Source organism: Hemicordylus capensis, chromosome 1, assembly GCF_027244095.1.
Source record: "Hemicordylus capensis ecotype Gifberg chromosome 1, rHemCap1.1.pri, whole genome shotgun sequence".
Lineage (NCBI taxonomy): Eukaryota > Metazoa > Chordata > Lepidosauria > Squamata > Cordylidae > Hemicordylus > Hemicordylus capensis.
Window position 1 is genome coordinate 452,804,443 of NC_069657.1, and position 13,448 is coordinate 452,817,890.

The window sequence follows — 13,448 nt, forward strand, 5'->3', positions numbered from 1 at the left end:
GCTGTTCATCCTTCCTTTTGTTTTCTTCGAATTGTGGATTAATTATTTTCAAGTGAACCAAAATATATTCCTCTTTATTGAGCCTGATCATATACCGACATTTGCCCATCTCCCATATTTGTCAATGCTGCATTTACTTAAAAATGCATCTTGGCTTTATTGATTAGCATACCCTCTGTAGAGTCTGTCAGAATATTCATGAAATTGCCAAAGCCTTGAGACCAAGGAGAGACTGGTCCACCCAAAAAGAAGGCTGACAGTGTGCTTAGAATAATGGCTGATGTGCCAGAAACTCTGTGGGATTGTTCCACTCTAGCTACTCATTCCATGCTCCAGTAAGGTTGGAAGCAGCAGACAGATTTTGACAACAGAGAGCCAGTCCAAAGCCCACCTAAGCCAAGATGATCAAAGAGTTGGGACTGCAGCTCTCCAGGGGGTCACAGGGAGAAGCCCTTCTCCGCCCCACTAGCTCAAGGAACTTCTGCACTGCTGCCGCTTTTATTCCCCCATTACTGTCAGGACACCAGAAACAAAGTGGTGTTCCACAGTTCTCAAGTTATGCTCATTCATTCTGTGTGCAATGGCACAAATTGAAAGGGTCTGGTCAGAGGAGGGAAAGCAAAAGAATATAGGCCTGCAAATGAGAATTACAACTACAAAACAGAGCTGTGAAGATCTCTAATAATCACCCTGGAACTGTTTGGGGTGCAAAGAAACTTACTCACCTCAAAGCAGACTTTGACCAGCATCTTGTTCATAACTAAGGACAGGATACTGGTTGGGGTGGAGCTGTGCCCAAATAAAACCTTTTTGAACTTCTCATCCCAAAAGTTGACACATGGACCCTGAAGGTTTTTAGCCTTTTCCTATGATGCCATGTGGCTTGGCTTGCTTGCTTGAACTTTCTAGCACTATTGCTCTGCAGGCATGTTAGAGCAGCTAGTGGGGCTATTCTCACGATCTGCAAAAATCGGGCTAGGAGAGCCTAGCCCGATTTCTGCAGATTGTAAGAACCACCGGGCTCGGCTGCAAGCCTGGTGGTTCTAGAGCGGGTAACCCACTCAAGAACCCCTGCCCTAAAACCAGGTTTGTAGATCGTGAGTAGCCGCAGCGCGGCTTCACCCTGCGCCTACTCATGAGGAGACCCCTGGAGGAGAGGTGAAAAGCCGCCTCCCAGCTCCGGGGGTCTCGCCAGCATGCCCAATCGGCCCCTGCTCCCCCCAGCCCCCACCGGCTCCATCACAGAGCCAGCAATCGTGTGGGTGGTCGATCCAGCCGCCCAGGGCTCCCTCCCCGCTCATGTGCGGGGAGAGCAAGCTTAGCCGGATAGCAGAGGGGATGGGCAGCTAGCAGCCAGGCCGGCCAGCGGGTGGGGAGGGAAATAGGTGGCCAGGCCGACCAGCAGGCCGGGAAGGAAAGCATCGCCGGAGGGTGGTGAGAGAAAGCAGATTGGGAGGGGGAGAACAGGCTGTGGCTGAAGGGTGGAGAGGGGGGAGAATGGACTGGGGTTGAAGTGGGAGGAGAATGGACTGGGGCTAAAGATGAAATGAAGATGGCAGGGAGAGGCAGGGAGAACTAGGGGCACAGATGCTCTGCACCGGATCAACTAGTAATATCTATTTCATTAAACTGCATTGTCCTTTCATACCACAACTCTTTCCCTTGGATTCTACAGGGTCCTTCTTCAGTGTGGTGACAGGCTGGCATAAAGACCCTTACAACCCCTCCCATCCTATCTTTTTGTAGTAATAATTAAGCTCCTGCCTTAGAATTTCAACTGAGCTGACTGGACCAAAGTAGTCAGTGGGAGGGGGAAGTAAGCTGAGGCTTGATCACTGTACCTACCCCAAAGTCCCTTTTCCTACAGATAACCTCAATGGCACTGCTGAACTACAATTACCCCGTGCCTCTATGCTTGCATGCATAGAGGTAGAACAGATAGAGGCAGAAATTGGAGGTAGAACAGAAACTTCTCTCCATGATCAACTGGCAGGTTCTGTACCAAGAGTGGCCAACCTCAGGCTCTCCAGCCATTGCTGGACTACAACTCCCATCATCCCCAGTCATAATAAACTGCAGCTGGGGATGATGGAATTGTAGTCCAATAACAGTTGGGAAGCCTTGGGTTGGTCACCCCTCTTCCATACAGACCAAAATGGGCAACAGAGTGTCCCAGTGGGGGCCTGTCAGATTATGGTTTCTCACACAGTTCTCAGTGACAACTGGTTTGTTGAGAGTAACCCAAATGCCTTTGCTCAAGATGATGCTTCTGTTGTGGAGATAGTTCAAAAGCAATTGATTTATAGAAATATCACATGCCTATACTGTGACTGATGCTGAGTGACTTATCAGCAACTGGGAATCATTGTTATGAGGATCTTTGATGAGAACTTGTTTTCTTTACTTGATAAGCATCCCTCTTCCACTTGACAGATCCTGGACAGGAGTGCTCATCTAACAAATCCATTATAAGAATAATGTCATCTCCCTACTCCCTGAGTAGGGATGATGTTTGCAATTCTCTTGACCCATCCTGAGTGATCCAGAGAAGCAGTTCATCAGTTGCACCCCAGGAGTAAATCCACTAAAGCAGGGATTCTGAAACTTGGGTCCCTAGATGGTGGTGGACTACAACTCCCATTATCCCCTTTGGCCATTGTGGCTGGGGGAAGTGGAGTTGTAGTCCAACAACATTTGAGGACCCACGTTTCAGAAGCCTTGTGTCTGGCTGCTCCAGATTTGGTTTCCAAAAAGCCCCACAATACAATTGCCTAGAATTCTTAACATTCCAGAGGAAGCAAGCTTGCAAACATGTGAAAACAATTCAGTTTTGCATAAAGATACTCCTCCCTCCCTAATAAATATCAATTTAAATATCAAAATGAAGCTGTAGTTTTGTAGCTGAATGCATTGGGGTTTTTTAGTGCTGCCCATAATATTTCTCCTGTGTGGCTAATAATACACTGAAGTAAGGGGAGGAACTTAAGATGGAGAATTAACATGGGGGAAAAGGCTGGGCCCTTCTCCCTCCTTACTAAATCTGATACAAATCTGTTCCCCTACATGCAAGCTTGTTTTTGCAAAAAGAAAATGGTAAAGGGAGTTCCACTCACGGAGCTCCAAGGTAAGGAGAGGCTGGCCCTTAAGGCATGAAGATAAAACTAGTCTTGCCATATCTTCTAATGGTTTACAGCACTGAAACTGACAAAGCTGCTTCCTGCAGGATAAAAGGGGGGTGCACTCCAGCACAAATATACCAGTGAAGCAAAGACGTCTATTCCTGCAGCAATATGCTCTCCCAACATCTCCGCTTCCATCTCACAGAAATGGAGGGATTGTGGGGGGAAACAAAACATCCAGTTGGGTCAATTCTGAATGCAGCTCCCAAGAACTGGATCTGAGGCTTCATATATTTTGTTTATTTATTTATTTACCTATTTTTATACCGCCCACAGCCTGCGTCTCTGGGTGGTTTACAGTTAAAATAGTTTAAACATTAAATCAATTAAACAAAATCATTCAAACATTAAAATATGCAGTCATGAACTCTTCCAGGATGTTAACACCTATGCAAAAGCCCCCTAACAAGATTGCCTAGAGCTTAATGTGAAAAAGTCCATTTTATTTAAGGATCCGGTCCCCTCCCCATTTTTAAATGTCAAAATGAAGTTGCAGGCTTGTAGCAGAATGCATAATAGTGGTTTAGGGCTGCTTTCGCATTTTATATGGGTACAGCTGTTCCTCCACTCCTCTAAGTAGACACATCTGCTCATTAGAAAAACAATGTAATTTCTAGTGTCTAATTCTAATTATTTGCAGATGATAGATTCCTTACGCAGCATCCATAAAAGGTTCAGCCTTTCCCACCCAGTGACAAACAAACAGGCTCTTTAGGTGAAACGGGAAGGCACAACCAAGACCTGCAATGAACTCAGGAAACGCATGTGAACCATGTGCATGTTGCCATTCAGTCTCAAAAAAGAGGATGGGAGGATTGCCTGGATCCTTCACTCTTAGCATCCCCAATAAACTGGCTATGCAAGCTTAGCTTAGCTAACTTTTACCATCTTTGCTGTAACTGCCGTTATAGTTAGGGAGGTCTCATTATGGAGCTCAGAAGCTCAAAACAAAGGCTTATTCTGGATGGATCAAGTAGACCTTAATCTCTCACTTCTAGATGCATCTCCGGAGCCTTGGTTCTGCTCCACCTGGAGTAGGGGAGCTCTGGTTCCTCATTCCCCCACCACTCATGGTGATGGGGCAAGCAAAATCCTGTGGTGCAAAGTGGGTGAAAACTGCAGCCCCTCTCTGGAAGGAGAACACTGTTGCAACTGAGATGCCAACCGCAACTGAAGCCCAAAGGCATAAGGTAAACTTCTGCTGAGGCAGAAACAGGAGGAACCCTTTGGAAGAAAGTCAACCCTGCTATGACCAAAAAAACAACTCACTGGCCAACCAGAGAAAATGGGCAGGGTTGGGCAAGTTCAAAAGGAGCACTTGTGGGCAGGACAGCAAGGTGGAAGAAGAGGAAGAGGAGGCTAAAAGGAGGACATCTCAGAGTACTCTGTTGAAGAGAAGAGACTGGGCACATTTGGATATAGCGTGAAAGCTCGGGTAGACAAATCTGTGGTTAATCTGTGAAACCTGAAATAATCTCGCGGACGACTGACTAGCCTCTGGCTTCTGAGCAGTGGGACCCCTCCCTCTTCCTGGTTTGCTGAGGCTGCATCCCAGCAAGCTCTGTATTGCACGTGTCACCAGACCATGGGAAAGGCATCAGGAGGTCTGTAAAGTGGCAACCATTGGCCATGATCTTCAAGGGGGAGTGCCCAGTGCAATCGTGCCTTTTCGGCATTGATCGTCCACCTTTGGGAGGGAAAAGGTACTTTAACCCTTTCTTCACACCACTTGCTGTCCTACCTTTGCAAGAGCCCTGCAGCCATACAAGCTTGCAGAACCACACTTACAGGTGCTGGGGAATGAAGAGGGGCACTAGTTTTCTGTTACTCCAGGAAAGGATCGTGGTGACTTCCTAGGAGGGAATATGCATATGAAGGCAGGCAAAGGATCCTGTGGTTTGGTCCACTATGACAAAGGATGCTCTTAGACTCACAGACCTGGGCCAAGCAGTCCAGGAAATCCCAACACAATTCTGCTCCCATGCTGGCTTGTCGGCCAAGGATTAGCCTTGTCATGAGAGGGCCAGGCCACCGGAAAAAACTGGAGGGATCATGTATTTCATTTCTCCATTTGACTGCACTCTCATGAGGTAGGCTATCCAACTATAGGAAGCCCCACTAATGTGGGGCTCCCCGTATCTCTGGTTAATAACAGAACTCATATTCTGTACCTTCCCCTCTCCACTCAACCCTTCCAGACTTCCAAGGAGTCTGGTCCATTCCATAAGTCCAAGTGGTTTTGGGTGGACAGAGTTGGGAAAGACCAGGGATGGATCCTATATCTATAGCCAGATGGGCCAGCCTGGGACTGGAGTTGTGGCATATGTAAATCGGCCGCCGCGGGCATCCCAGGGCAGGGCACCCAGGGATTTGAGCGGTCCCTGGCAAGCCAAGTGGCCATGCGGATAAAAGAAAACATACATGGATATGTGTTGTGAGGAGACCAGACTGTCAGAAGAGGTATTTGGACTCCTGGTTTGTGGCCGTCACTGGGACCCGGAAAAGTGTTGCTGGGATACCCTTGCCTGCAGCTTGCATGGATCTAGCAACTGGGCTGGGTGGCAACAGCCCTCCAGCCCACATGTGTGTCTCCATGGCCAGGGACTGCCTTGAGAGAACGGTCCTTGGAAGTACATCTCTGTATATCTATTGCACTTTTATCGTCACACATGGCTCTTGAACTCATATACCCTTTGTCACATTGGATGGTTCCACTCATGAGCTATGGCTGAGACTGCATGCTTGCACCCCCCAGGGGAAGGGCTGGACCCCACTTCCCCTACAAAGTGATGCAAAAAATATAACAGAAACAATGAAAATACCCAGAGGCTATATTTAACCCCAACTTTAGGTTATCCCGTTGATGGTATACATGATACCACACCGGTTTGGGTACCTCCAAGCCAGGGGGCCAGATGTGCAGAGTTGAGGGCAACCCTCTATACAGCTGGAGGGAGCAGCACAATCCACTGGAGCCTTAAAAATACATAAACTGTCCAGGCATCCAGGGAAATAAATGCCCTGCTGCCCATCCAAACAGCACACACAACACCTTTGAAAGGATGCCTTACTGAGCAGCTGTGCTAGATCAGGTGTGTTAATAATGAAAGGGTTCCTTGGGCATATGCCCCTTCCCCTTCCCCGGATGGAAGCTGCCAAAACATTTTGTATGGTGATTCTAAGTAAAGGTCCTGCATGCCTGGCAATGTGCCAAGGTGTGCGTTGCTGGTTGCCCAGGAAATCCAATCCAATGGATAGAGACAGAAAGCAGATTTCTTGGGCTACGTTTTGTCTCTTCATATTACTGTACCACAGGAAGGCTGCCATGGCCAGGTTTTTTACAGGTTTATTCCAGATGTAGCACTGATAGGCGCCCTGCCGTGCCCGAGGTTGGCACACTGGTATTTCTGCTAAGCACTGTGGTATCACTCCATCAACAGCCTGGCATGTGTGCCCTTTGTGGGCAAACAACCTAGTTGCTCACGTTCTGGTGTTACCAGGGCTTCATGTGTTCATGCACATATCTCTGCAGTCCTGAATTGCTAAAGACCTTTCTTACAGTGGCCATTGTGTCTCCCCATTCTTTTTGTGTGGATGGACATGCGGGGCTCATAAGATGCAGGGGAATGTGAGCTTTCTCCAATGTGATCCAATGCTAGAGAGATGCTTGGCATCTCTGTTGCCAAGCAATGGCAGGCGGGAGGAGGAAGATGGCGGAGGGCAGGGCATCAGCTCTGAGAGGCAGACAGTGAGAAACATGGCTGGCATAGAGTTGACCCATTTCTGGGCTGCCCTAAGCCACCCTATATATGGTTTTGGGAGGAGCCACAGTACAAAACCCAGGTTACAGTGGCGACAGAATTTGGACGAAATAATTGCCCTTTGGAACCTGAGATTTCACTACAAACTGAAGGTTCCGATATACATTTGGGGTTGAAGAGCAAGCCACAGTTGGGTGATGAAATTGCAACTTCACACATTCAGACACCGACAAACTCAAACCTCTGGTTTCAATGTCCTATTGTGGCCACAGAGTCCCGTTGGAAGAAGAAGGCACCCCTCTACCACAGCCTCTCTCTCACCATCCACACTCCTAGATTCCAAACACCATAAAGTCAGAGAGAGACCCCTCTCCTCTCAATGAAGCAAGTTGAAGCCTAGTGTCTGCCTCAACTTCCATTGAAAACCATGAGAGTTCAGAGGTAGGATGTCTTGACATTTCATTTGTTGGGGCAAACAGCAGGGGAAGACCATTGCCTTCATGCCCTGCTGGTGGGCTTCCCAGAAGTCTCTGGCTGGTCAACAGGAAGCTACACTAGATGATATTTTGGTCTGATCCAGCAGGGCCTTTTTAAAGTGTTTCAGGCACTGAAAGTAGACTATGTACTGTCAGGCACTGAAATCTCTGTACAAAAGGCTTATAAATCATTCCCATGCTGAGATCTTTTCAGCCACAGAAATTCGGTTGCAGGGATGAAAGAAATCAGGGATCTATCTACTTCTCACTTTCACCTCTAAGGGGCAAAAGCACCAGGATCAGTAATCTAGATCCAAGGGACCCATGATATTCAGATCATTCTATCAGGAAAGTATCTCTAGGCTAAAACTGCCTCATGATTCCTTAAAGCAGGGGTTCTCAAACTTGGGTCCCCATATGTTGTTGGATCAGAACTCCCATCCATCCTCAGTCACAATGACCAAAGGCCATTGTGGCTAGGGATGATGGGAGTTGTATTCCAACAACATCTGGGGACCCAAGTTAAAGAAACACTGACTTAAAGCATTTCCATTCTACGGACTCACATTATTTTCAGCCTGTAGACGCTTCCAAGTAGGATCAATTAAACCAAAATATTTGGCTAAGGTAACTGCCTGACTTGCTGCTCCCAACGGCCTCTGAGCACCAGGCCCCATGGCCCTTCACTCGCTTTCTGTAATCATAAAAGATACCTGTAGTAATCCTGAAAAGATTAAAAAGACCAAGTTCGTGGAGGACAAAGACTCCATGCCTGAGTGAAAGTATCAGCTGTGAAGTGGGAGAGAAATAGGGCTTTAATCTAAGAGACAAAAGATCACATTAAGGAAGAAACTGTAATAACCAGTGGTGAAAGGCATTTCTATTGTCTTGTGTCTCTCTCTGTGGGAATTTTCCCTGAGCAGACATCTGTGTGGAGGTGGGGAAAAAGGTTGCATTGTGAGCATCTAACTCCTCATTCTTCCCACCCCATCAATAAATGCCTGCAATCATACTCTCGAGCTGCGGTGCGATTTCAAGGTTCATCTCTTCCGAGCAGCTCGAACACTAATTATCCCAGCTGTAATTAGTAAGATAATTAAATACTGGCTCGCTCATCACTCTACCTTGCGTTGGGTCATGATTCTCCCAGAAGACCTTGAGCAGTTTCTCAAAGCTGATGGTTTCCGGCTGAAATACCACTCGCACAGCTTCAGTATGGCCAGTTCTCCCTTCAATGAAAAAATTAAAAGGAACAATGGCATTAATTATGAAGGCTACCTCAAAGAGTGGACTTCTGCCACACAAATAAAACTGTTTTCTAAATATGTGGAGACAGAAGAGCTTTTTCATTTGCCTGCTAACTATTTATTCCATGCCGCTGTTTGGGATAGAGTGCGAAGGAATGCCGAATGATGCGTTCATCTTGCATCCGACTCACTGCAGAGGCCTCACAACATGATCCTACTGGCAAGTCCCACCGTAGCAAGTCTTCAGTAGCGTTGGAAGAGGAGGAAACTGGGCCAGAACCTCTGGTCAGTTCTACACTTCATGGGGTGGGGGCAGCAAAAAGCTATTACTGTTCCAGGTCGGTCTGAAACTGCTTACCTAGTTGGATTATTATTTTCATTAGGCAAAAAGTGCTTCCCACTTTTTAATTTTTCAGCACCCGTTTTAAACTTATTTGCACTGTTCTGAAGCTATTCCACACTCTGGTTTCCCTGGAGGCAGCTGCTTCTGTGCACCAGTTTCCATTTTCAAATTTGCCGTCAGTGCCCTCAGCCGCCTTTGCCTTCAGGGGTTGGCTGTGGTGCCACAGAGAATTGTACTGATGACATCATGATGCTGTGTCTGATGTAATTACACCACTGATGCCAGCAAACACATTCATATGAGTCTCTGCAGTCAGAATCCGTGTCTGTGAGAGGAAAAGAGGTGGAGGACAGCAAAGGTATAGAAGAAAGAAAATGGCGCTGAGGAAGTAGACACTTGGAGAATTAAGGGCACTGAACAGCAGCAAAACAACACACGCATTTAATGAGATATTTTTGGCTTTTGTGTTGTTATATCAAATACAGTCATCTCAATGTGACACTATGCTGCCTTCTTCTCTGACCTGCTGCCTTTATTTGCCCCCAGCACTCATGCAGACAAAAACCTGGTCCAGGTTTTGGGACCCCAGACCTACACAGCTGTGCATGTACAATACAGGATTACAGGAACTGTGCTATTATGTCGAGTAGACACTTGCAAATACCATGCACATATGCCATGGTATGCCAGATCTGTTGCTGCCATTTTGGGAGGACTGGGGTACTTGTCATAGTCATCTAAGCCAAGCAGTAGCTAATTAAGATTGTTTTAATTGTTTTATTGAGTTTTATTTATTGTTTTATGTTGTGTACACCATCTTGAGATTCAGGTGTTAGGTGGTTTATAAATGTAATAAAACATGAACAAACACTTTATGGGCAGCATCTAAACTCCAATTGAAATCAACAGGACTTCAGCTGGTCAATACTAACTTCTCTCATTCACTTCAATGATGCCAAGTCATCAATAACTAGTCTGGATGCTGCCCTATGTCTGGTATGAGTAGCTTTCAATTACAACCACTTAAAAATATAAATTACAAATTATTCCTATAATAGAGTTGACATATACTCTACCAACTGGATTTGGTTCTTTCAGTAACTTGCAGCTATTAATTAGGGAGACATATCTATGCTATGCTTAAGTTCAAGCCCAGAACACAATCCATTCTTACGTTGCCAAAAACACTGATACCCAAATAAATCCTGTAGAATGAAATGTCTAATTACTGTAGTGTGGCATTTGTCGGAAGTAAATTAGCCATACACAAAATGACATATTCCCAGTGGTTGCTGGCTCCTGGAATCATCCCAACCAGAGGGCTCACATTTGACCGGTGGTAGCTCAGTGTTAAATTGCCTTTGGAAAATGCAGCAGTAATTTCTAGCATCTCAGGGGAAGCAGATCCTCTTACTCCACACATGAGAATATAACACATGAGAATATAAAATAGACACATTTCCTTCTCTTGGCTTGAGCAGCACATTAATCCCCACTGAAGTGGCCATATGGACAGTACAGAAGTAACTATTAATAATTATATTAATATACTAGCAAAAAAAAAAGTCATCTTAAGTGGTGCAGAGGGGAAGTGCTTGACTAATAAGCAGAAGGTTGCCGGTTCGAATCCCCACTGGTACTACATCAGGCAGTAGCGATATAGGAAGATGCTGAAAGGCATCATCTCATAGTGCATGGGAGGAGGCAATGGTAAACCCTTCCTACCAAAAGAAAACCACAGGGCTCTGTTGGTGCCAGGAGTCAAAATCAAGAGCACATTTTACCTTTACTAGTAAAAAGGCTTGCACTTTGCAAGCATTCCTCCTGTTCCACAGAACAGCATGTGGTTTGTCTTTTGTAGTTTGGTCTGGGAATTTCATGCCAGCCAGTTAGTCAGTGAGGCCCAAGCAGCTTTATATTATAAATATCCTGCTTTAAAAATAAATAAATAAAACCCTTCTCAAAGTAGTTTGTAGAGCAAAGGACTGAGAAAATGTCAGCTGCAAAAATTCTTACAATCTGAAAAAGAAACACAAGGGAGTCACCAGCGACACGCACTGGGATAGATGTGATGCCGGAGTGAATAGGGAGAGTTGTTTTCCAGTTGCCATCACTTTGAGAGGAAAGGGACTTTGAGGAAAGTCACTTTGAGAGAGCCGTCACTTTGAAAAGTGATTCTTGGCCCAGTTAGCGGGCTTTCCTCTTGTATCTTCCTTTGAATACATATGCGGAGTACTTCACTACAGGAGTTACTGTGGGGAAAATAAACAACTGCTGTTTGAAAAGGTCGGTGCAAAACCAAGCACACCCTAGAAGGCAAGATGAACCAGAAGAACTTCATTACAAGAGCCTAACAACCATCAGGGATTCAAAATGCATACATTTGTTAAATGTCTTCTAAAGATGAATAATATGTGATTAAAGATGGCTGGTTTATGGGACCCACTAAACAACAAGCTTGGCTGATTACATAAAGTAAAGTTGTGACATAGAGTGGGTGTCGGCTTCTGGCAACCACAGAGCCCTGTGGTTGTCTTTGGTAGAATACAGGAGGGGGTTACCATTGCCATCTCTCGTGCAATATGAGATGATGCCTTTCAGCATCTTCCTATATCGCTGCTGCCTGATAGAGGTGTTTCCCATGGTCTGCGAAACATACCAGTGGGGATTCGAACCAGCAACCTCTTGCTCGCCAGGCAATTTACTTCCTCACTGCACCATTAGGTGGCTTGCTGATTACATGGCTTCTTATATTTCCAAGACAAAGGTGTGGCGTGTAGGAACACTGGAAGACCCTAAATTGTATGATGGAGTCCTGAGGAAAAGATCCTGAGAAAATGTGAGTGTATCAAAGATCTATACTAGTGCAAAAGTTAATATTTCCCCAAAGTCACCTTTGTGGGAACCATGACACAGCTTGCATCTAGGAGCCCCTGGTGGCGCAGTGGTAAAACTGCTGCCCTGTAACCAGAAGGTTACAAGTTCGATCCTGACCAAGGGATGAGCTCAAGGTTGACTCAGCCTTCCATCCTTCTGAGATCGGTAAAATGAGTACCCAGAATGTTGGGGGGCAATATGCTAAATCATTGTAAACCGCTTAGAGAGCTTCCAGCTATAGAGCAGTATATAAATGTAAGTGCTATTGCTATTGCTATGACAAACATACTGCTGCTCAAGCTTGTCATAAGAACAGCAATAGAATTGTCAAATCTTTCTGGGCCGAAATCCTAACATGCACTTAAAGATGCCCAAAGGACGGGCTGCACCTCAGTGGGAGAGCATGTCCTATTGCAGGCAGAAGGTCCTCAGTTCAATCTCTGGGATCTCCAGGTAGGACTGAAGAAGCCCCAAACTGAAACCCCAGAGAGCCAACGCCAGTCAGTGCGGAGAGCACTAAACTCGTCGGCTAATGGTCTGATTCAGTAGAAGGCAGCTTCATAGGTTTCTGGACCTTAGATTTTTAAGGTGACTCTGAACTGCTCTGATCAAACTATGTCATCCACCAAGTCTGTGTGGTAGAAGCTGAAGGATTAAATACAAGAAATGTAGACACACATTAAGCAGCAGGATCTCCTGCTCTCTGTTACAATCTATTTAATTTAATTATTTTTATCTACAAAGAATTCACTGTTTGTATGTTGGCTCACATTTTCATTTTAGCTTCATGGGTGCAAATCTATACAATGACTGCTGTGACTTCCGTGAAATTACTCTATGTAACAGAGATCAGGGGCTTCTGAGGACTTCTATACGGGCTATTACAACTCCCTAACAAAAATCAATCATGGAGTCTTTGGGGATAGCTTAGCAGAAACATCTGCTCAGTACACAACAGGAATGATGGGAAGGGAGAGAAGCAGGAAGGACAGCAAAATATATTAAACCCACTGAAGAAGAACAGAAGAAAAGGCATGGTAGTTTTTAATAGTGTCTTCTAATCTCAGATCTCCCAATACAGACCTAATGTCTACAGCTTTTATTGTTAGATGAAGCAGAGGGAGAGAAGCCAATAGATAGGAACAGAAACAAAGTAGGACTGAGTGGGAAAGAAGGTTTGTCTGTAAAGAGATAAGAGAAATTAGGATTACCTATAGGGTGCGTGACATCAGCACACCAGATTTTGTGAGGGACTGCAAAGATTCTGCTAGGAATGCCTCTACAGAGAGTTGTGCTGTGAAACTACTCTGTCTCCCCACCATGAGTAGGGAGTAACTGTCAGGCATCACTGTTGTAGGCACAATGTATATAATTGTGGCAATCAAATCAAATGCAGTTTACAGTGTTACACAGTGGCATGGCCCCAGCAGCTGGTATTCAGTGGCACACTGCCTCTCAGTGTGATGGCTCCCTAGAGCTATCATGACTAATAGCCCATGGATAGAACTCTCCTCCATACATTGGTCTAATATACTTTTTAGAGTTTTTAAAAATTTCAAAGAATA

The 13,448-nt window shown here is 45.5% G+C and overlaps 1 protein-coding gene across 3 annotated transcripts in view; it reads right to left on the reverse strand.

The window, feature by feature from the left end:
- The window catches only part of MSRA (methionine sulfoxide reductase A), a 316,176-nt gene that overhangs the window by 106,623 nt on the left and 196,105 nt on the right, over positions 1-13,448 (reverse strand). For all 3 annotated transcript variants that reach the window (XR_008306842.1, XM_053248931.1, XM_053248940.1), the window contains exon 4: positions 8,541-8,645. Coding sequence is in view for 2 of the 3 variants with exons in the window: in XM_053248931.1 (XP_053104906.1) it covers positions 8,541-8,645 (105 nt within the window). In the remaining variant the exon portion in view is untranslated. The remainder of the gene's footprint in view (positions 1-8,540; positions 8,646-13,448) is intronic.